This window comes from Cygnus olor, chromosome 1 (assembly GCF_009769625.2).
Source record: "Cygnus olor isolate bCygOlo1 chromosome 1, bCygOlo1.pri.v2, whole genome shotgun sequence".
Lineage (NCBI taxonomy): Eukaryota > Metazoa > Chordata > Aves > Anseriformes > Anatidae > Cygnus > Cygnus olor.
Genome location: NC_049169.1, coordinates 54,096,539 through 54,121,624, shown reverse-complemented (window position 1 = coordinate 54,121,624; position 25,086 = coordinate 54,096,539). Strand labels below are relative to the sequence as shown.

At 44.0% G+C, this 25,086-nt stretch overlaps 1 protein-coding gene across 5 annotated transcripts in view; it reads right to left on the bottom strand.

Moving 5' to 3' along the window:
• MRTFA (myocardin related transcription factor A) overlaps positions 1–25,086 on the bottom strand; it is a 93,940-nt gene that overhangs the window by 8,162 nt on the left and 60,692 nt on the right. For all 5 annotated transcript variants that reach the window (XM_040558702.1, XM_040558683.1, XM_040558694.1 and 2 more), the window contains 5 exons: positions 18,998–19,063; positions 4,326–4,381; positions 2,649–2,724; positions 1,798–1,959; positions 206–381 (listed from right to left, as the gene is read on the bottom strand). In XM_040558702.1, the coding sequence (XP_040414636.1) occupies positions 206–381; positions 1,798–1,959; positions 2,649–2,724; positions 4,326–4,381; positions 18,998–19,004 (477 nt within the window). In that variant the 5' untranslated portion in view covers positions 19,005–19,063. The remainder of the gene's footprint in view (positions 1–205; positions 382–1,797; positions 1,960–2,648; positions 2,725–4,325; positions 4,382–18,997; positions 19,064–25,086) is intronic.

Here is a 25,086-nt window from a genome sequence, read left to right as displayed (position 1 = left end):
CTCACAGCACCACTACAGGGACTTCTGAATAACCAGAGGGCATCATCAGTGCCACGCAGGGCTAAGACCCCTCGTGAATCTCACAGACTGTGCTCCACCAGTGACCTTTTAAGGATCCCTCGGCTTCACATTTCAGGATCCTCTGCCACAAATCAGCAGCGGCTGTGAAGCTCCAAGGCACTGCAGGAGGCCCCCACGTTCTCACCTGAGCTAGTGATGTGCCAGTGGTGCTAGGGAGAGGCTCACAAATCCGGGAGTCCATCGGCGATGGGACAGACCCCTGGGACTCATGGCTGGCTGGCTGTTCGGGGGAGAGGGCATCACTGCTGTCCTCATCAAAGGAGGAATTGTCTGCAACCTTTGGGTAGTTCACCTGTCCAACTGAAAATACAAACACCGACTGTGGGCTTCAAAAGGGAATAAGAAATTATTTCACTTGCCACTAGATGTTTCATAAAGATACTGAAGGCGTGGAGAGACTTGTGTCTGAATAGTGCTTAAAGCAACAGCTAAGAACGAGAGAGTGAAGCCCAAATTGGGGCCCATTTAAAGTGTTTACATTCATCTCTGCTATCAGTAGAATAAAACAATGCTGGGGTGAACGAGCAAGACAAGATCAGGAAGTACAACATCAGCTACTTAACCCTGCCCAAACCCAGAACTGTGGGATCAGCAAATGATCAGCCTACTTGCTGATCATTTGGCACCACGGAAAAAGAAGGTCAAACAGTTTAAGGCCGCGTCATGGTTTCTTTGGTGTTCATCCTACGTGGTGGAAGACGGAATCACTCTTCAAGACAGAATCCCAAACTGTCCTCCAGTCTTATAAGCAGCAAGGGCTATGGATTAAGAGGGGCCCTGACTGCTCTCAGCATTTCTGTCTGCCTGCATGTCCCACAAGCAGCAATTTATCTCAAAATAATCCTGGTAAGCAGGAATCATTCGCACCTAACATAAGAACAACCGAAATCCAGGGAGATGTGATATTCTCAAAGTCAGAAGGAAGCCACATCTCTTAACGCTCCAGTTCACAAATTCACTTTTTCTCTTCCAAAACCATTTCTTGTGCAGTAGTGAAGCCAGGCCCTCCCACAGCACTGTCCTTTTTGTTTTTCATGATGAGTACGCGGCCTTGCTCACAGTTGTGTCCCATTTGTCTTTAAAGTAGCTGTGTGTGTTTGAGGGGACAAATAACCACAGACACACGCAGACTGCTCAGCCTAGGGAGATGGGAAAGAGCACTGCTGAGGCAGTGGGCAGGCTACTCCTCAGCATTCCTTTCAGCCCTTGGAATGGCACTGGCATGATTTACATCTGTTCTGGTTTATTTTTAAAGGGGTGGAATTCTCTGAAGTTTGTAAGTTCACAGACAGCTTTTGTTTCATCACACCTGTTTATATTCTGTCTCCTCTCCCTGATCTGAGTCCGTCAGTGGGTTCTCCCTGACCAAGGTTGCTGATGTGTTATACCCAGAGAGATTTTCACGGAGAGAATGCAGGGAATGCAATCTACAGCAGTCTTTCAAGCCTTTAGGGAATGCAAAGACTTTCATATTATTCCGGGATGTCCACACTCATAATTTAATGACCACAGACATAATTTAATGACTCTGTACTACTATCTGTGCCAGAGGGAGTTTCGTTTTTCAGAATCCTGGGGGCTGAAAGGCTGTGATTCTGCAACAGGAAAACAAAACCAATGATGGGATCACATTCCCTCAAGCAGGAAGGTGAAATGACAGGAAATCACAGCCACCTGTGGGCAACACCTTCCACAAAGATCCCCCTCTGGCCTCACCTATAATGGCTTCCTTCAGGCTGGATTCCACAGGCAAGATGTTCTTCTCCACCAGCTCCATGGGACCTGGCCTCTGCGCTATCTTCTCATTGAGGTCATCTGCCAGTCTGGCTCTCTTTAGCTTCAGCTGCTTAGCCTGCAAGGAGGGTTCGGCCGAGGTCTCTGTTCAGGGGAAAGTAAATAAAATGGCATCGGTCCAGCAACGGTCAACCTATGCACTTTAGCAGTATTTCACTTCTGTTCAGAAAGGTAACTGTAGACAATGGTAGGTAACTGCGTAGGAAAATAATTGCAGATATCACTAGATAACCACACAGAAAAGATATTACAGATATATCATAGATATTACATATACTGAAGTTATAAAGGTACTATAGTAGCTCCCGTGACTCTAGAATAGGACAAATTCACTGTTCTCAAACTAATGTCACCTGATTCTCATTCACCTTTTCCCTTTCAGTTGTGTCCAAAGACACAAAGGCACTCAGCAGCAGGGTAGTACTCCCTCTCTGAAACTGAGGTGCATATTAATTAGACCAGATCTGCCTTATTCCCACTCTAGATATTTTACAGTGTCTTCCCTTAGAAGAAGAGCAATCCATACCACTTCCATTTCATTGTTGCTCAGCTGCACAAAACTGCACAATTTGAGTTTACCTAACAGGTTCTTCTGACAATCTCCATGCAAAGGTTTTTGGAGCCCTCCCAAGAAATCATGCTATGGGCATGATCTTCTGCCCACTCCCAACTACAGGAAAGTTTTGGGGGTCAGAGGCAATATGGAAAGCTACTAAACAAGTCGATATGACAACGTTTGTTGTTGATGTCTTTCTGTTTCATGTGTGCCGTACCTTCCAGAATGTGCATCCTAACCAGCTCCGATCTCTCTGGCCTGGACCGGATTTTCCGTTTCAGATAGTCCTCTGTCTGCAGCAAAAACAGACAAGCAAAACCAATTTTAGTTGACCAGACACAGGAGTGAGGTGATCTTGGGACAGCACAAACAAGAGAAACAACCATCTTTAGTTACTTCTGAGATCTCAATAAACACTGACCAGAGAAGGGACATATTTTCTGTCCCAAAGCACCCACAGAATGAGTTTATTCTGAAGATGACCTCCCACTGGACATCCCCTCAGTGTAAGAGTGTTCTGCTGCCCTGTGGAACAGAAACTGGAAAGGACTTCCTCACAACTTGAAGCCCTCTTTTTGCTTTGTATGCAAAACCACTAACTTGTGTCAGGGTGAAATTCAAGACATTTCTTTTTACATTAAAGGACAGACATATTGGTTCCAATGTTCACAGCAAATACCTTCATATACTGCTGGCATTTGATGCTGACTTGTGGTTTGGGCATACTCTTATTTGTTTCAAGATATGCTGTTTGTTAAGCTAAAGACCCCATGCACTCCCTTGGCAGGCAAAATCTAAATGCTATGACAAGACCAATTTCATTTCCAGAGCTGCTTTTAGCTCTGCCTTTGGAGAATGTGCTACAGAGCAATGCACGGAGATGACCCTGCCCGGACTGAGCCTGTTAACCTGTACACATCCAGGAACGGGAATCTGGGAGCAGTGGCTAACAGGCTGCTAAGTACTGCCCATCCGAATGGACCTTTACAGGAAATTAATATTGAAGTCAGTCAGAAAACTGCACCATACTTGCTCGGTTGCCCACACCAAAATATTAGCTTGGTAAGAAGGTTTTATTAAATGAGGAAGAAGAAACAAAAGCCTTTGGGACACTGGTCATGATGCAAAACTCATTGTTCCAAGCCTTCCATCAAGTTTAAAGTGGCAACACTGCCTGACAGGTTTTAATCACAGCTGTCATTTCTTTAGTCTTATGTTGCTTTCACTTTTAAAACAGAACTTAGCCCAGAGTCATACGAGTTTTTATTCCCCCTGTAGGCCAATCAGAAAAAAAACCAACAAACCACTACCCCCAGAGACCTTCTGAGGAACAGAAATCAAGAAACCCCCAGTTGGCAAAGGTGCAGTGTGAAGTGTGACGCCTGGCTCAGGCCTGGCTTCCTCTTTCGACAGAGCCAGAAGCCTGTGTGACTTCAGCGCTGGGATCTTCTCAATTAAGTTTTCAGCTACTAATATCTCCTAGATAAACAGGTGCATGTGCACATAACAAAGAAATCATACACTTTCCTCAAAGGTGGAAATCAACTACTGCAATGACGTTCACATGATAGAAGCATTTAAGGGCAAAGCAGACACAATAAAAATAATAATAATGTAAAGTAAGTGGACGGTGGGGAAGAAGAATATCAGGGACCTCCAGGGAAAATCCAAACACTGTCTTCAATGTCAACAACTAGTTCACTGAGGGGTAACCACCACCACATATAAGCTAAAGAACACCCCATCCAATACATCCGTGCCTGCACAGCATTGTGTTATATCCAGAGTATGAATGACTTCCTTCTGCATCGCATCAACAGCTACAGGATGCCCAAAATATAAGACATAGTACTCCTGACTTCCCTAAAACCTTGAAGAGTATATTGCATCTTACCCTGGCCCGCTCCAAACTCCTTCTTTGTTCATGAAATGCAGCTGGGCTTTTCAGAGCTGTTGAGAAAAAAGAAAAACATTTAGAGAATGGGTAAGAATGAAGAAGTTTTCTCTCCACATGTCCTTTCAGGCCAACTAAATTAACAAATACACCACAGCAACTGCCTCCTGCATCTGTCAACACGCTGGACCAGATCTCCAGCTGGTATAAAGCAATGTGAACTGACATGCTCTGCTTGACAGCAAAGGAGCTACAGGAACTGGATTTTTTGTGGGCTACTGAAGAGAATCATTTGGGCTACACTTCTAGTAGAGCTAACCACTGCTCACCAAGTGGGGGCCATGAACACGAGTCAAAAATCGCCCCCCAGCAAATGCCTTTCACAAGTTTCAGCATGGTGTAAAATACCCAGGACCCTTAAGTAAGCGAATGGCACCAAAACACCGAAGAGATGCGTGAAATGGTTGGAAGGAGGGGGGAGGATCCTAATGAACTGTAAATCCTCTTTGCTACCTTTTAATGTCAAAGGAAGCTGCAAGTCTTTCATTAATCTGCACCTGTGTTTTGTGTACAGGCAAGGGCTGGTTACAAATTCTGTAGGTCCACAGCAGGACGTATATATTCCGTGTAACAGAAACTATCAGGACAACAGGAACACTTGAACAGGAAAGTACATCTGCCTGTTGACAGATAACCAAGACTTGAGGAATTAACAGCAGCCCTCCATTTAAGAGACCTCCTCGCCCCCTCGGGCCTAGTAAAAAAGCAGAGCCAAAATGGATCAGGTTTTAAGAAACCGATCCTCTGCTGTCCAGGACCGTACCAACCCTGGAGGAATCTCTCACTCTGCCTGGCTCCTCTGCAGCACACAAAGCTCACGTCCCACAGTAAAACTGGAGAAAGGGGGTGACATTACTTCTAACTGAGCAATGAGAAGTGTCACTTGCCCCTCATAGTTTCCCAAATCCACAAGCCACTTGTTTTCTGAAACAATCGCACTGCGGCTTGTATTCAAACCGGCTGAAGGGCACAGAACTCATTTCCTTTCACATTTATGAAATATTTACATTTAAAACTGCCCGATGGAGTTTCTAAATTACCACCAAGATAAGCACCAATGTTAAAAAATCCTTCAGCTTTTAAGGCAAGTTGCAAGGCTTTTGAAGACAGAAATCTCAACTTGTGCAGTCCAAGTGTTGCATCTACGACCTCCAAAATATGATCTACTTGTACTCTTTTTCACTTGAGACCAATGATTAAAATATTTCTCAAATGTAACTTCCCAATGAAATATCAAAAGGCCATTCAAAAATAAAAAACCTTGCTTAGATGCAATGTAGGAAGCTACTTCCAATGCATGTGTAAGCTTCTGAACTTTCCTACGGAATAAAATGCAGAGCCAACAAAGACAAAATGTTAAGACAGAAATACCTCCTGTGAAGTATAGGCAGAGTCCCTCTACATTTACATAAATGGGGTAAAAAGTACAAGTCAGTCAATATGTTAGGAATTATGAACACACCAGTGCCCCATAATGAGATTCATACTGCAGCAGTGAATGAAGAATAATTTGTAGAGTAACTAAGCAATAACTGAGCACTAACCATAGTGAGTGAGTACACAAATGATGGGACAAAACAGTTCCTGTTCAGATTAAAGATGGTTTCATACAATCAAATTTCATACAAGCCCGGAGAAATCACCAGGGAAAGTTATGCAAGCTGGCAAATGGGAGTGCACTGATTGCACTTTGGGATAAGTAATGTAAGGGTAGAGAGATGGTTTTGCAATAACTGAAAAAATAACAAAAGCCGCCTGAGACATGAACAACCGTGCAGTTTGGCCACCACACTGTCATGAACAGCAAGGAGCAAATCCTGCTGGGAAATGCTCTTTTCAAGCCCCACGGACTGCTTGTGAATATATGCATAAGCTTGAACTTAAACACACGTTTCTCTCACTGTACACGTACCACAGAAAAGTGAAATAAAAGCTTCTTTAAGCTCAGGCAATCCTGGGCAAAGATACCAGGCGATAGATAAATAAGCATAAAAATCTACGCTGGAGACAAGCGCAGCAAGCCTCTTCTTGAGTCCTCCAAATCCCTCTCCCCCTAGAATGTGCCGGCACGGCAGTAATTCTTCACTCTCCCCTTCCTACCTCTGCCGTCAGTGTGAGGCAGGACATGAACTTTAAGTGACATTTCCCTGGCCACGGCAAACGGTCAGGAAAAGAACTGCAGGCGTTCAGCTGATTTCACAGGTAGTCCAGGAAAATCTTCAATACGGAAGAATAAAACAAGACGAAAAGGATCCCTGAGTCAAAGAAAGAAAAAAAAAAGAAAACCCCTCCCCCAAATCAAATACACATTAAATAGTAAGTAATGCAAAACTGCTACGGGAAGACCCTTGCAAAAACAATGTCAGTCTCTCATGACCGGCTCTCTGGAAACAAGCACGGGGCTGGAGCTCTCTGTGCTGGCAACACGACAGAGGACTTCATATTTGACCTCTGGAAATGTCAAGAGGGCACAAATCCTTCCCTGCTTCCCTCAGCAATCTAGGACGGGGCTGCCATGTCAGAAGAGGGTGTCTGTTGTAAAACCCTGCTCTGTCTGAAGTTAACTGAGCCTTGCACATTCTGCTGGCCATGAAACGACGAATACTTTACTGGAGCAAATGGAAGAAAACAAGGAACCACCAAATCTCTCTGCAGAAGACTGAAGCTGGGAGGCAGAGGGTGCCCAGCGCTGGCTGGTTTCGGCAGCTCAGGTGTGCAGACACGAGCCTCTGCCAGCTCCCACCGCCGTCCTTCCCGGCCCCCTGGCACCCAGCCCTGCAGCTACTCCTGCCCCGTACCCTGCTGGCTTGCTCGCCCGAGTGCTTCTTTATCCATTTCACTGGAGATTATCCCCACTGACAAAGCTCTGCTGTTCTCAGAGACGCCAGGTATTCTGGCCCATTTCGACTGTACGCCCAAACGAGCACCGTAGCCGGCGGACCAGAAGCATTGGTAACCCCTGGCACAAGGCGTGGAGGTAGGCAGGCATGGGGCAGGGCTCCTGCTACCGAGACAGGGCGTGCATGCACCGCCCCTGGTACCTAAAGCAGCAAGTATGACCCCACAAAATGAAGAAACTCCAAGCACCTAATCCTTTCTGACTGCACAGGCTGGAGAAAATATACCAGGCTGTTCCTTACGGTGGGTTGTCTAACCTGTTCTTGAAGACCACTAATGGAAAAACGCAGTATTATTGCAGAGAAATTATCCCAGAGCTTACTACTTGAAAACCTTTCTGAATGCCTAAACTGTATTTCCCTTCCTACAATTTATACTCATTATTCCTTGCCTTGCCTGCAATAATTACAGAGAACAACCTATTTTCTTCCCATTTGAGTTTATCCCTATACATTTGAAAACTTAGGTTCTCTTAGAGTCTTCTGCTGGATAAAATGAACAAATCCAGTTATTTCATCCTTCCTTTATAGATAACATTTCCCAGACCTTTGCTTGTTTATTCTCTGCTGGACTTTCTCCAGTTGATCTGCATTTTTCTTGAAGTCAGTGTCCAAAATTGGGTATATATTCCAGCCTAGGCTTTATCAGTGTTTCACAGAGCTAAAGATTATTAAATAAGACTTCTCAGTTATACGTGTCAGTCTGTTTGCCTTTTCTCGTGTGCATGAAACATGTAACGCTGTTTACTTGTGCTTGGCTCACAAACTGTGAAAGGTCTCTGATCCTCTTCTGCGGAGCTGCTCTCCAGCCAGGATTCTCCATCCTCAGTTCATGCCACTGGCTGGATGTACCAAAAGGCAGAAATTCTGCATTTTTCTCCCCACCCCCAACATTTTATTTCTCAACTTCTCCAGAATATTGTGAGCCCCCATCCTGCCTTCCTCCCAGCTTCCTAACCTGCCAGCTTAAAAAATACACATGCGATTCCCTTGTTTAAATTGAATTACTGAAAGTAGTGAATAGTATCAGACACAGACCTTAGGGTCTGTCACCAAAAAGTGACTGCCTCCTCCCTATGGCAAGTGCCCCTCCCCAAATGGGGTGCTATTTAACTCAGTGTGAATCCTGACCTTGCTAACTGCACGACCAACCTCACTAGCTTTGCTAGCACAACTTGGGGGAGCCCCTGCTGACAATACACTGCTGCCAGAGAAAGAAGAACTTGTCAGACTACAACAGCAGCGTTAGCTGTTGGTAGTTTTTGTTTTCCATTATATGCAGGAAAACAAAAATTCCTAGTTCTCTGGTACTGAGATATTGAAGAATGCAGAAGAAATTTCCACCAGGCCCCCTTTCAGTTAGGAGTACCTTTGCCTGCCCTTCTGCTTTTGTCTGTACGTGATGTATGCATGATATTTTCATCCCCTATAAATTGAGTTTCCACTTTCTGCCCTCGCTCCTGCACTTGGGCCTGGGACAAAGCCTGCTAGCCCTCAGTTATGCTGACACAACAGTTTGCGGCCTCAGATCACAGTTGTTTTCAAAGAGTTATTTTAACCTGGATCGGTATGCTCGTTTACAGCCCGGCTCCACAAATAATTGTGTCAGCAAAACTGAGCAAAAGCTGCACAGGCAGACAAAGCCAGAAAGGAGAGGCTGAGGCTGAAGCCCGTGCTGCAGCGGGAGCCCCCATGATGCTGAAGCACGGCCCCAGAGCCTGCAGACTGCCCCTTCTACCTTGGGGAACAGCCTGAAGGAGCAAACGGCTCTCAGCACCACGTCCCACGCAGCAGGCGTTACACGTGGCTTCCTGGGGGAATCGAAGGGATACCACCATCACCAGAAGTGTCTGGGACAGAGGTGTACATGGTTTTGTCGCACTCAGCCACGCGGTGAGTTGCAGCGCCAACTGCCAGGAGAACAAGCACCAGCTTTAGACGACTGACAGCGGGACACGAGTTTCCCACCACTGTTGGGCTGGCTAGCAAGGACCTCAGGAAGCTCCTACCACACACATTCCGGTTTTTTATTCTCTCTGCTACTTGCGGACAGTTCTGATGCTTCCTCACAGAATTCCTGAAGCGTTACGATCTCTGTGGTCACGTCCTCAGCTACCAAGAGAAAGCTCCCTGGAGATGAGTGATGCAACTGCGTCGCGCCTCCACCCTGCTGCAGAAATGGTTGTTTGCAGCTAGGCATTGCAACTGCTGGCCTTCCGTCTGACCCCCAAAGTGAAGCAGCAGCTACACAGGAGCGTCTACGATGACAAATGCCTTTCATACAAAGCACAGAGATGGAAATCACTCATCCTTGCTTCAAGCTGATGTATTAATTCCTGTGAAACTAGGTCCAAAACTGCAGTGCTGAAGTTATCTTCAGTGTTCCCTCAGTCCAAGTCGTGTTTTGAAGACGATAATGTGTGAGTGAAGGGCGATACTGCTGCAAAGTGCCCAGGTGGTGCTGCCTGTAAGGAAGGTGACTCGGGAAATCAAGGCTCAGGAATCAAACCCAAATCTCCAATATAACGGCAGAGACAAAAAGCTGGGCAAAATGGTCCAAACATTTTCTGCTCGGGGTTTATTTACCCTGCAGCATACAAAAGTAAATTTACACCTTGCAAAGCTTTCAAGGACAGTCATATAAAGATACTTGAGTTCCTGTTACCCAGTGTGAGAAATAAGTGGAATCAGAACTGCTCTAAGAACGAAACATAGCAGAGGAAGGGGATGGAAGGATCCAACCGCTCAGAGAGGAAGGTCAAAGTAGCCATACGCTCTGCATTTGCTTCTGCAGTTGATGGAAGACACCAAGATTTGCAAGGAGCCAAATAACGCAAAAGGGTCTTCAGAGATCCTCATAGCTCAAGTGCCTAGGGAGGCTGCAAAACCTTCTGAAATCGGGTAAGATTTCAGGATCAGAATTGTCTATCAGACCTGTACACAGGGAAGAGACAGCAAGGGAGCTTTCCTTGGTCACACACAGTATCGAGCACTTCACGGACAACACAGGCAATGTTCTTCATAGGCAATATCTGAACTGCAAATCAGCTGGTCAGACGACGGGCAGTGTTTGTGGAAAACTACAGCTAAATTTGAAAGACTGAATCAAGTATCCTGCTTTTCACTTAGATCAGCTCATGAAGGAAAATTAAAATCTTTCTTTGCTATGTCAAAGAGAAGCTCATGTCCTGTCCAAAACCAACTTTAGACTAACTCAGAAAGGCAAGGCCTACCACTGCAGCTCTTCACCCCCTCTCTGAACCAAATTCTAGTCTCTCTCGTGTTTACTATATGCTTTCGTAAAAAGATGAGATAAAGAGCTGCAAATATGCTCATGACTTCCTCTGTCAGTTCAGGGTGGGGCTCCCACCCTGAAGCATTTTGCGTAGCATTTGGTAAGACACACATATTTTGAACCACAGATCAAGGCTGTTGGCACTTTCTTCCCATTTGTCCTCACCCCACTTCCAAAAAGCATTTCTCAAAGCACGGAGGACAAAAGCATTCAAAAATTGGGTCACCAGCACGGAAGGAGCTGTCATCTTGCTAGCAGGGCAGCACCAGAGAGCAGGACGCTGTAGAAATATGAAACAGGTGGGAAATACACAGGTGATGAAGAGATCTCCATCAGTACTCTTCTTTTTACGTAGCTCCGGTGAATTTCCCATTTGGGACACAAACCTGATCAAGCCTGATAATTCTTGCTGATTTCATACCCCTGGCATGGATAAAAACCCTTGCATTAAGGCTAAGATCTGAGCATCAATTTAAGGATCAGGAAAAAAAGCCGCAATCAGTAAACTGATTATTCAAGCCCAGAAGTATGACAAACTCCGAAAATTCAACCACCACCAAAGCATGGCACCATAGTTATGGTGCCGTGGTGTTACGGAGACTCTCGTTACTGAGCTATCCCAAGTGGCAGCAGAAGACAGGCCACGTGTTGTGGAAGCCAGACGTCCCGCCTCCTCCTGCCACCCCACGCCCTGTGAGACCCCCCAAACCTGCTCCTCAGCCCCCCGAGGTGGGGCCGCCCTGGTTGCACAGCATCACACAGGTGGGACTGCGGGATGCTGCCCCAGCTCGGCCTCGTGGCTGTACCACAGCCATTCCTCCTTTAAGACCCAGCTGAAATGTCAGACTTTTGTTAGCTTCAGCAATGTGAAAAGCCTGCCCGTCACAGCCAGCGTGAAAGAACTGAGAGAAAACACAAAGAAGTTTCGAGGGCCAGGCGGAGTTAATTTGAACTGTCAGAGATCTGTGTAATTTCTCAGAAGGCTCACCCTCAGGAGGAGCAAAATGGAAATTGTCACCCGTGGTAACAGTTATCAGATCTATGAGTGACTTGCTACAGCTTCCAGTCCAAGAACATTTAGGGCAAATACAGATAATGTACAGCCCGCTCTGCGCATCCACAGTAATTCTGCATTCAAAAGACATCACAGATACCTGAACTGAAAAAACAAAGGAGATAATAGAAAGCTTCACTGCAATTATTATTATTCCACCTCCAAACTCAAGAGGAAAAGGGAGATAAGGAACTTCTAAGGGGAACCCCTCAATTTACCCATTCCTACACCAAACTCCATGCCTGTTTCTTGGATGGCTAATTGCCCCTTCGCAAACTCTTCTGACAGCTTTATGGAGAGCCAAGACGTGGGGCAGTGAGAAGAATAGGACAGACCATTCCCAGCTTCCAAGTAAGAATAAGCCCAAACAGACAGTGGGAACGCGAAGGAAAAAGAATTGTATCGCAGACAAAGTTTTGCTCCCCTGAATTATTATGCTTCTCTTGCAAACAACCGTCAGAGTTAAATACATTATTGTTGCAGGGATCAGGGACTAAATGCAGCCTGCCAAAACCCTGAGCACAGCCTTTTCTTTCTGCAACTTCAGAAAGGGCAAACAGCACATTTCCACGGCTAACACAATGAACTTTCCTGCTCCAACCATCTCTTATTAATCACAGATGATACAAGCGCGTGGAAAACAAACACATACAGCTATCTGAAAACATGAACAAACCAGGTGCTGTTATTAGGCCTCTTGCAACGAGGCTCTCAGCTTAAATCTACAGGCTCCCTTCTCCACGCGAAGCCTCAAGCCTTTGAAATCAGGCTTCAAGAGAAGAGATCAAAGTCAAAGAACGAGCAAATAACTTCCAGGAGACGAGCTGCAGGTAGATAATCAAATTAAAAGAAAAACAGTTACAGATTTCTGTGTGAGATGCCACAAACAGAAACACACCTGGAAGTGTCCTCCACAGCTCTGTTTGTTTTACAATACCTGCTCAGTGTTCCAGTTCTGCTCTCAGAGCAGGACATCGGAGCAAAAGTCGCGCTGCAGCCTCTCTGTTTGAGATTTCATTCTATACACAATGAACCGGGAAATACAAGAGATTAAGTGGAGTAGTTAAATATATATCTTTAAAGTTCGATGGGTTTGGCTTTTTTATTAAAAAAAGTCTGGGAGTAACGATATTCACAGAGCATACATTTGTTTTTAACTCCTTATCCTAAATGGAAGCACAATTTCAGCTGGTTCTGTTTGTGGGAATACAGTATGAGACAGAAGCAGCACCAGTGGGCACAAGAGCAGAAACGAGGTGGTAGGGAAGTATAAATTTGTATTTTTGTTACTATAGATACACTTCCAAAAAATACAAGGAACATCACTTCGACATCCTGATATGTAAAGAAGCAAGAGAATGCCAGAGCACGTTACACGGCACAGATACTCGAAGCAGGAAGAGCGCTTTGGGGGGATTAAAGCAATTGGTTTCTCTGCAATTCAAATATAACACTACAATTCTGAACTGGCTCCTGCATAGCCACACGGCAACACTTCCAAATTAATAAAACTCCACGCAGGCATAGCTGCTCATCTTCTATCACGGCCTTTATGTATAAGATGAAATATTGTGGAGACATTACGAATTGCACCTGAAGTCACCGACATGACTGCAGAACACTTCCTGTTGTGAAAAATACTGCACGTTTAGGTAACTGTCTGTGCTCTAACAGCTCACTACCTTTCCTTTCCTTGACATAGATCAACAGATGATCCTATTTAGCAATTAACACAGTTAAACAAATTTAAAAGCCAGATGTTTTTGTTTTGTTTTGACAACACTTCAGTATGGTCTACTGTAGCTATTGTTCGTAGCAGGAATCAGGAGTCAACAATATCCACAAAGGACTGGCCTCCCTCAACTACTGCCCCATGCATTGTATTGAGAAGTTGCAAGTTTAAAATTGCAAACATTTTGCTTACTGAAATCAGTACCTCAACTGTTTTCTTGTAACGGATGCAGAAGGCCTCTTACAGGCTCTGCATATATGATTACTGATAGGCCAAAACATAAATGTGGTCTGTATCCTAGAATTACTTTAGGCCAAAACATAGCCTGTGTTCTCTATCTTGAAATCACTTTCTAAGTGTCCCCAGCAAGTGGCAACGCCTTTAGAATTAATTCTGAGCAATGTCTCTTGCCCCCTCTCCCCAGAAAAAGGGAACACCATTTTTGTTTTAGAACAGATATTAACTTTTCTCCATTAACCTTATGGCTAGAAATAAAAAAGTGCCTAATGATATGAAAGCCTTTTGAGATTATGATTAACTGCCTACTGCCTTACCCCCATTCCTAATCATGCAACATGTTTCTATTGAACCACCGTGTGCTCCCCTGGTGTGGTGCAGAGATAAAGTATACCCTCCTCAGGAGAGTCTGAAACCCAGCGGCACGGGATTCACAAATGTCGTATACCAAAACATTCAAGTAACCAACAGGCTGAACGTCCAAGTAGGAAACTGCACTGGAGCGTTGGTAATTCACACCTACAGCAAACCTCAGCGCGGCAGCCTGTAAAAACAGACAAATCAGAAAAACAGCACAAATTCCCCCCTTTCTGGATTCTATCCCGACTACAATCTAACTGCCCAGCATGAGGAGAGGCTCTATTTCCAATTATTGAGTGATTTGCACTAAACAGTTGCTGTGACAAGAGAAGACAAAATACTGTAAATCAGTACTGGTCCCAGCAGAGAGAGGTAACGCCAGATGCACTCCTGCATGAAGATTAGACTCCTGCATTTACATTAGACGTTAGGAAGAAATTCTTTACTACGAGGGCTGTGGGGCACTGGCACAGGTTGCCCAGAGAAGCTGTGGGTTCCCTGTCCCTGGTAGTGTCCAAGGCCAGGCTGGATGGGGCTTTGGGCAACCTGGTCTGGTGGGAGGTGTTCCTGCCCGTGGCAGGGGGTTGAAACCAGGTGGCCTTAAAGGCCCCTTCCAACCCAAACCGTTGTAGGACTCTCTGATTCTCTGAACTGCCACAGCGAAGCAAGCACTAGCTCAGAGGGTTCATGGGATGAAAACCCCAAATTGCCAGTAGGAATTAGAAAGTTTACAAGGACTTGAGCTGAGTATTGTATGCTGGAGAGAACAGCCGCATTTTTTTCTTTTTTTAACATCTGCCTTCTACATACATTCACACACTCTGTGTATATGGCATCCTAGAACCCAAATACACAGCCAAAGTGATTGCATGTGGGCTCAAAACTGGGAAGCAGCAAATACACCGAAGCAAGAAAGAAGCACATGGAAATCTCTACCTGTGCTGCAGCTCCCCTCCTCTTAGCTCTCAGTTCAGACAATGCCCTTTTCAAAGGCTGCCTCCATCACCTTTCACATATGCACAAAGCAATGCATAGAGCAACACAAAGCACATTCCCAGAAACAATTTTCAACTTCTGCTTCATCTGCTTGGTGAATCTAATGGTCACAACAGCAGCTTCCCTGCAGGACTGCGCCACACGAAAGCCTTAATTGGCTCTATTTTGTGTCTGCAAAGAGAAGCCAAAGATCACAGTCCCCGGCTGATAAAACAAGGGGCATGTGAAGCTTTAAAACAGGCACAGAAAACAAACAGAAAAAGCAAAACATGTTTTGCAAGGCAGAATATTGCTACACCGGCCAAATGTCTTTCCCCTAAAATTGTAGCTGAAGATACTTTCCACGTGTCTTTCTGCTCAGATGAATATTAGCTGTTGTGCTAAACATTCTTTTCAAGGGTGGAAAACTGGGCTTGTAATTCTAACAAAACAAAGCAAAAACCTTACAAGAGCTGTAACTTAAATTTGACACTGACAGCTTCTGTCTGTTCTCCCACAGCAAGACAGGGTTCAGTTGAGCACTGAAGGAGTTTTTGTTTAGTTTGCATTTTAAGAGAATAAGAAAATCACTTCTGCATAGTTACAAAAAAAAAATGCAAATAGTCAAAGAGCTTTTCTATTGGCACTATCAGAAAATAGGCCAAAACCTGAATAAGTATGAAAACTCTCCTTGTTTCTAGATACAGTCCTAGTTCAAACCACAGGCATGTCCGATGCAGATGAAGACTTGCTTATCACCTCCTTCCTACAGGCAATACAGGATTTTAACCTTCAACTAATGAATCCTGCTACTAGTAAAAGGTTATGCAAAGTGATAACAGAAAAGCAAGAAGAATTAATGAAGCATTAAACTAAATTATTTTGAGTCCTCCGTCACTGCTTATAAATGTTTTATTTCTATCTACAATACACTAATCCTTTAGTGAAGCGTAGCCCTGCTGTAGGTGGTTGGTGGGCTGGAAAGGTTACTCAAGCAAGATTAAGTGTACTTGGTATAAAATTGTTGAAACGTTTGCCTTTCCTCCCTACCGTATAAACAAAATTCCACATGGGAACAAAGAAAGCAATTCCCTGCTCTGTTTCGAACAAGCAAAGCAGGAACAGTGTGACTCTCTCAGGCTCTTTACTGTGAGCATCAGCTCCTTTACAAACACATATTCTCCCACTCCTCAGGTTTACGCTGTCCAAAAGCCTTGTGTGGAAGGAAGCCTGAAATACAACTTCTTATTTACAATTCACAAGCTCAATCCAAACACCACCTAAGAATGGTATTGCATTCAGGAGAACTAAAAGTACTGAAGTGAGCTTGCACAACAGATAGGTTTTAATGTAAAACAAGAACTTTTACTTCCTCCATTCTTGGTTCATGGATTTTTGCAGGTCTGTTTGGTGATGAGATCCAGGAACTGAACAGAATTAAAGGCTACATTCAAATGAACATCTGGGATAGCATAATAAAAGCAAATCTGCCAAGAAAAACAGTTGATACTGAGGAACTGACATCCACACTCTGTATGTGAAAGTGAAACAGGAGGTGGTGTGTCAGATGAGCCCTAGTCTGGTCTCATGGACCAAATGAGTACTAGCTGCAGGCAGAATATTCTTCAGTTTAGTTTCATCACAATTTAATACAACTCTCAAATTCTGTGAGCTTTTTGTGGTGCAAAGCAAGGTACAGCAGGCACGTGCAATCAGGAGTTTGACTTCAAAAGCACCTACCTGACTCAAGCTATAATGCTAATGTTAGGTACAACCATAACCACTGCAATTCTTTCAAGCATGATAAGGCTCTCCAGATGGGAAATACAGGCTAGAAGCCAACCAGCATTTCCCGTGGAGAGAGCACGCCAGCTCATTTAATTCAGCGCCAAATCATCCTCTGGATTCCCAGTTTTAATTTTTGTTAAATCATGATAAAGGGCTGTGCAGGGCTGGTTTCCTGAGTAACGAACTCAAGAGGGAGACATGGGGTCCGCTATAGCTATGTACAGCAGCAGATGACAGCGGAACAGGATAAGTACATAAATGCTTTCACAGACAGGGTTTACATGGTAGAGACATGAAAGAGTACAGGAGACCTGCACATTCTCAGTGGAAAGCTAAAATGTCTATTCTGAACGGCAGAAATTAGGAGCAAAGCTGTTGTGACTCAGATGCCTTCAGAAGGAACAGGGGCCTTAGTCATCTCCCGTACTTCTCAGGTTAAAAATGGGACTTTGCTTTAAGTATCACAATTTGTCTCACATCTGATCTTCTCATTAAAAATGGCCCAGACAAGTAATGGTTTAAACATTTCCCTATGTGTGGTTATTTCCAGTTGGCAGGTATGGGTAAATGATACCATGGCTTGGAGAGAAATAATTTTAAATCATGTTTAGAGCAGATCTGCTAAAATGTTTTTTCTTCACTGAAGAAAGAACCTTTTAATGTGGTGCCAATGTTTTCGCAATGATATTTCACTGAGCATTCTTCTTTGGTCTGTCATGAAATTCACACGTAAGAGACATAAATGAAGCAATGAAGGGTACGAGTCTGCAAAGACTCGTTATTTAGGCTATATTTTAAGCAAATTTAAGACTGACTAATTACTCTGGGTGCCTTACTTGAATTACTTGAAAGGGCATCATTTTCAAAGGGCCTGTAAAACAGACCCCTCTCGGGAATCACAAGTTTGGCCAGCCACGCTTTGAAGAAAGCCAGTACTAAACATAACCTAATACAGATTTGCATACATATCCACCTACAGCAGAAGACCACAAAGAAGTCAGGAACATTTAGGAATATTTGCTTCTGGGAAACATTAGCAAAAGCACACAGCTACTGGGACATTAATCTTTCATCCAAAAGCAAGTAAGTGTATTCTGTAGAAACACATATATGAATTCCCCAGGTAAAAATAAGACAAGTGTGATGTACTACATCCAGACAGGTCAATCCTTCCTTTTTGATTTGGTAATAGAATTTTAAATAGGGGTCCCAGAAACATCTCGAGCATGTCACTACCTTCCAGAGAGCCACTTCAGCTGACAGAGGGGTGCTGACAGGTTCTCTTCATTCAGAGAGCGAGCTGACAGCCTAACCTTATGACATTAGCAAAGCCTAAGTCACATCGCTGTGTCATATTACAGCATGCACCCCAAAAATAGAAGGAATGAGAAACTCATTACTACATTGTCTTCAAATAAGGTGTGTGAAGTGGGGGAGGAGGGAAGTTTTTGAAAGAAGGAAACATTTACCTGAGCCTCTGCCTTCTATTGAAGCTGTTAAGTGAAACTGAGAGGAACTCTTAAATGCTCGCTCTTTGGTCTTGCTTCGAGTTGTTACCTATAAGTCATTTAGCTCAGAAGTGTATGTGTGGGGTGGGAAACAAAAAAAAATCTTTTCTCCAGTGCTAACCTGACAGAGAATTTATTAAAGCTTGGCATTAAGGGATTTCCAATGTGTCTACCCAGACAAGTATATTAATGTTTTCTGGCTTTGCAGACTTAGTTTTCTCCTGCAAGAAGGGGACTGGCTGACGCCCATAGGTCCCTTGCTGGGTATATGTTCTAGCTACAAACATAAAACATGGCCCCTTGGTTAACATCTTGTAGGTGCTGCCAGTTTTCACCAGGTTTATGGAATATGTACATACAAAGTTAGAACTGCCTCTGAGGTCTGCAGAGCTGACAAACAAGAACAGAAACTGCAAAGGCAGGAAGCCTGTTAAAAGAGTGATTATCAGCATGCGTCAAGAATATCAGACTCTTCAAACATAGCATGGTCTTCAGAAGACTCTTCACTACGATCAAATACAAACGTTGTTTTGGAGTACGGTTACACTTGGAGCCATTACTCTGTTCCTCGGTATCAGAGGTGGCCCCGCACCTAGAGTACCAACGCTTCAGAAGGACAACATTTAGTGTAACAGGGTGGGGCTCTTCTATATGATGTTTTTCATCCAGGAACGGAGAATTAGATCTTTCACATCATTTGTGAAACCAGTCCCAACTCAAAAACAAGCATAATAACAAAAAGAGAAAGCGTTTAAGTGATACTCACGCGGCATGATCCCTTGGCTCACCAGCTCCTCCCGTGTGCGTCGCTGCTGGAGCTTCAACTGCAGCACTGCACAACAGCAGAGAGAGGGAAGAGAAGGAAACCCATCAGTGCGAGAAACATCAGAGGACACATTTTCAAACGCATCTTGTTCTCTCCTTTGGATGCCAAGGCAGTAGCGAGCAGCAGGACGAGAAGACCTCCCTCCCACCCAACTCCCCTGCAGCACGCAATTGCAGAAGTAGCCGTAAGCAGCAAGGTTTCCGTATTCTGCTGCGGGCAACAAGGGGAGGAAGTTGCAAAGGGTCTTGGCAGGGTGATAAAAATCCGCAAAGCCAGGCCTGTTTCTCAATTCTTTCTACAGCTCCAAGTTCTTTCAAGCCATTAACATTAAAAAACAAACAGAGAAAAACGTTGTCTGACAGTCCTCCAGTAAAAGCAGGGACACCCCACCTGCTAATGACTCCTCAAAACTCTAATTACAGATTAAATTGATATGACAAAATTGTTGGTCATTAAGCTTTCTCTAAATTACAAGACTGACTGCCTTCCTCGGCACAGGAATTCTTCCACTTCCAGAACCATCTAATGAAAGTGAAATATCATGGGCATATCTGCAAGTGTCCTTGTTCCACAGCAAAAGGAATCCCTTATCTCTAGTATGTCTCCAATTTATTTGAGTGTTATAGAACATATGCATTACCTGTATGAAATACAGTTATCTATTTTTTTCTAATGCAAATGGCTGGATTATTTCAACATTTAGATTATAACAGCAGTTTCCATTTAAACTATACAATCAAAGCAAAATTCTCAAGATTGTTGTTACAAACAGTCAAAGACAACTTCCATATGAAAGGGACCTCGTAAAACCAAAAGCAAAATCCCATGAGTGGTGCGCGCACACACACACAAACACACAGACACGTCGATTTGGGACAACCTGAATGAACACTCACTGAATCCCATTTGCAATCAAGCCTAAGCTCTTAGGTACACTCCATAGAAAACATTATAAAATTAATGGCATGGCATCTTCCGTGTTTACATTTCAGTTTCTCTGTCGAGTTTATGTCTGCTCTATAGTCCACATAACAAAGGTCCACACAAATGTAGTAGAACCACCAGAGAACAAAACTGCTCTACGGTCTAACTACACCATCTTATTATAACCCTTATGCTTCCTTTCTCGAGTACTTTTTTTCTGTCTGATACATTCATTTCTGACATTAGATCCGAATTTATACTGTACACTCCCTAAAGCAGAGATCAAAACACTTCAACAGAAGATGCCACTTCACCTACTTACATACATCACCACAGTTTACCTGTTTCCTTAAACCTCCTATTTGCAGTTTGCTTTTGAGCGAGATACACCTTCCAATAAGGCATCTAGTCTTCACATGAAGTTGACAGGAGATGAAAAATCCATCTCTTCTGTGGTTGCTTGCACAGTGGCTAATGGCCCGCACTTAAATGCTTGGATTTGTCTAGCGTCAGCTGCCATTGGCTCTTGACATTCCTTTTTTTGAAGTTTATGACAGTGTGAATATAATTCCTACCTCTGAAGGTACTTCTGTATACAGTGTGCAATCAAGTTCCCTCTCTTCACTTTCTTGAGCCAAACAAGGATTTCTCAATACATGCATCCCAGGCAGGAAACTATTTTCTTCAGCACGGGGAAGGGAGAGAGGGAGTGAGCTAGAGCAGAGCACCACACGAATCCTGCGAGGGATCAGCCAAGAGCCCCGGAGAGGAGGAGGGAATGTAGAGGGGAAGGAACAGGCCCTCAGTTTGGCCGTGAAACTGCAAACAGAAGCGGTAGTCCCCAATTCTTCCTCCCACCCAGCCGTGCAATCTCACTCCTACTTTTGTGCCTGCATGAGGGCTCACACAGTCTCACGGCTGTCACAGAGCTCTTTGTTTGCTGGATTCGTTGTGAGGCGATCAAAAGCTGAAGCAGGTGCTGCCACAGCTACAGCACCAGTGCCAGAAGAATGGATGGGACCATGGCAGACCTGATCTGATTCAACTGCAGGTACCACAGCAGCATGGCTACAAGTAAACGGACTTGATCAAGCAGCTTGCTGCAACCAAGTCTCACTCCCCGCATCAGCTCTCACCTTTGTCTGACTGACGGCTGGACCCACTGACGTGACAGCACACCCCGGCCAGAACTGTGAACAGTTTTCTGCCTGGTTTAGTGGGTTCAAGAGTGGGTGAGACTTCATTCGCCCAGCAGCAGCATGCAGCACGCAGGGTTTCAGCCCTGTCAGGTGACTGTACATTAAATCTCTCACTCTGTGGCATTTTCATCATTCTTGAGCCATTTGAGGGGCTCATTTCGATACCCTAAACTAGCACATTTCACTAAATGTACACAGACCAGGCACAGACCTATAGCATCTGTCACCCCAACTTTACGTGCAGATAATCTCAGTATTACTCATTTCTCCCAGTTACACATCTAGCAATGTATTTGCTAGCTGTGTTTGCCACTGTGCTATTTACTTGCCAGGACCACCTACTTTCCCTACTTTTTCCAACTATACCCACCACTTACCTCAACAGCTTATTTACCTTTTCGCTCCCAGAGTCAAAGACTTTCAGGGAGAAACTCCCCCGCACAGGTGTGGCCAGCATTTTTTGCTCCTTGGTGCATAACTCTGCACTCACCTGTATTTATGCACATTTTGCCCAACTATCGCAGTTTGCTTAAATGATTTAAAGCATTTTTTTTCACTGTCATTAAGGTTATTTATGCCTCCACTAATCTTTATTCCATCCACACCTTTACCAGCAATCATCTTGCACTTGCTTCCAGACCACACTGGGCTGATCCCAACTAGAAACTCTCTCTTTGATTATAGTCAGCTCTTAAACCATTTAAGCACTACTTCATTAAATTCAAAGATACTCTTTAAAACCAAAACGTATTGCACCACTAAGTTAGAGACCTTATAAAAGTCTATTACACCCAGACAAAACCCCTAAAAAACAAATTTCTAGTATCAAAACAAAGAAATTGTACTTGAGTGGACCTGTTCTTCTAAAACTGAAAAGCTATACAGCATGATTACTCTGCTCCTCTTATTCAAATTATCAAATTTTATTTATTTTTTCCCCCTAGAACTAGTAAGAGATTACCCACTATTTACTCACTCACAGTTTTTCACTAGCTGTACAAAATGTTACTTCTCTTTCACTCTTCTGAGTCTCCCTGCTGTTACCAGATTTGTTAGAAATCAGTGTCAGCCAGACAGCCAGACTTCATCAAATGGCTTAAAACTTGCTTCCTGAGTTAAGCTTCCCTTATGATTTTTCCAAATATAACTTATTTCTATATCAGTTACCATCTACTACCCTTTTTCTCTAGTCATTATATGCACCTTTTATTTTTAAACACTATGTCCCTTCACAGCAAGAAACTAGCAACTATCAAGAGGACTAAACTAAAGAACAGGAAAAAGGTCATTTTCAGGATATTTTTAATAGCTATTACGTAATTCTTGGGATTCGTGTATATATCTTGAATGTATATGCATACATATTAAGCAGAAGTTATAATCAGAACACAATGCACTTTTGTCCCAACACAGTTTATTTTGGGAGGAGGGCAAAAAGGTTTAATTCAGTTCAGTCCTGAATTCATTTTGGCTTAAATAAGCACTTGGAGTTGCAAACACCATTTTGTATATTTAGGAGATCACCTGTTTACGTGTGCAAGTGTGTGAATCCTATATATAGATTAACAGATGTCCCAAGAGCCAATCCAAGGCTGTTGTACATGGAGCTCAGCCAAAGGTCTAGAATGACCAGAGAAATTCAGTTACTCAAAGACAGGCTAGGGTATAAGTTCTTCAATCACAAACCAACAACCTTCTGTTTCCTTTATCCCTGAACTTAAACTTTAAATTAATTTTGAAGTTAGAAATAAATCAGGTCATATAAAGAAGAGTATATATCTGCAGGCGGGAAAATAAGTTCCACACCGGGACTCTTTTACTTGCCTCTTTTCTTGAACTTGTGTCCCAGTCCATGAAACATTTTGCAAGCTTCATATGCTTGTCTGATTTTTCCACCCAAAAATGGGAATAACTGATTTATTTCACAAGAATGAAAAGCTGTGAAATATAATTAAAGTTGGACAAGGCTTCTAGGTCTCTAATGAACTCTTTCAAGAATTACTAAAACATTCCAGAGCAATCTGGAAGATGGTATAGAGGGCTGTCGGCAGCACTTTAGAAGAGGGGTAAAGCAGCACTTGTGTGGGTGTGCAGTAACAGACAAGTAACACAGCAATACAGCTACTACCAACAGAGTTGTACTGTTAAAGAAATGTAGCAAGATGTGCTCATTTTTTGTTCGTCTTGCCATAGAACTGCATTAACACTGAACCCATAGGCACTGCCTACTGATGGCTGGCGGCAACTCGAGGCAGCATGTGCTTAACGTACAGAGGCTGCACCCACACGGACACTTAGGCCACAGCTCTAGTCACAGTGCAGGGGTGCACCAGTAGTAAGCAAGAACAAATATTTATGAGGAGCTAAATTGCTTTTTGCAGCCTGTCATCTAAATCTGTGACAGCAGACCTGCCTTTACACACACGTACCCGAAAGCCCTTTGCTGCTAAGCCACGCTTCGTGTTTAATGGTGTGCCCAGGACTGCTGCTGAAACCCAGCTGCAGCCTCGGCATCTCAACATCTTAAAGAGAAAAAAATACCCTTGTCTTAGAGACTATGTCACATATCCTGGCAAGTTTACAACAACAAATTTAAAAAATATTTTGCATTTCCTGTTTTTTGAGACCCGGCAACGAGAAGCGCGCAGCTCTGAACTGCAGCCTGTGGTGAGGCCCTGCACGCGTTGGATCCCGACGTAGCGCCCAGGGCCAGTCAGTGGTCACATCGCTGTAAACCCCTTTCTTGTAAGGAATCCCCAAAGATCCTCACGGTTGCCCAAAGCAAGAAGATGCTTAAGTAGTGCTATAGGGGGTATTATGACACTGAGAGCCCGAGCAGCTGTGAGGAGCAGGGGGAGGACGGCTGCTGCGGCCCACTGGATACTGGGGCAACGAGGGAGGGAGTGAGGGACCCTGAGACATAACTCGCACCTCGGCTAGCTAGGCTGGGTGCTCACAGGTGTGATTTATCAAGTTTTTAATTCAGTGAAAGCAGCTAGCCCAATCTAAAAATCCATCCTTGCAACCCAAGGCATAGGCCATGTACTGGAGAGAGAAACTAGCAAGGATAAAGTGCAAGTAGCCCAACTTCATTATCCAGGCTGAGGAAAGTGCAAGCATCAGTAAAAGCAGTAAAAAGCAAACCACACACTTTAATGCTCACAAAGGGTCACAGTCCTTTCTTCGTAAGTTGCTCAGCACCTCTGCATACCCCATCAGAAAGCCCAGTGCTACAGCATCACTTCACTCACAGGAAAGCACTAATGCAGCCTGAGCTGGGACGGAAAGCTGCCGCTTAGTTCACCAGCACCTTTCAGGAGCATCTTCTAGGAGAATATTCACCAGCCTCAGCGCTGGTGAGGTCTGATTTGGTTCCTTTGTGAGGGTCAGAGACCACGGCCCAAGGCAAGGTGGCACCAGGCCACCATTTGCAGCCCACACATGTAGTTTTCAGTTTTTCAGTACAATCCGTGTAACAACGCTACACCAAAACAACAGTCGATATCCAACCAACTTAACTGTAATATGCAATGATAAAAGAAGTCATTTAAATATCGCAGGATATTTAGTGAACAAAATCATTACAGCTCTTTGTGCTACACTAACTTAAACACGACAGTGCCGCATAACTGCTGCTTTGAAAGGCGAAGCCACTTCTCCACTCATCACTCAGCCAGCAACAGCCATTTTAATTACGTTGAGAATTTTTTCCCAGATTCTGATGTATTAGTCACATCTGACAAGTAACCAGTGCCAAATTGAGCTTTGGAATATGCAGCACATTAACCATTGGTTTCACTGGAAGTTATATCCTCATTTTGTGACTGAATTCAATCCCTTGGAGATGTAGTGAGAAAACCTACCTCTTGCACCAAAAATGGTCTCTGAGCTTTTTTCAGCTACGTC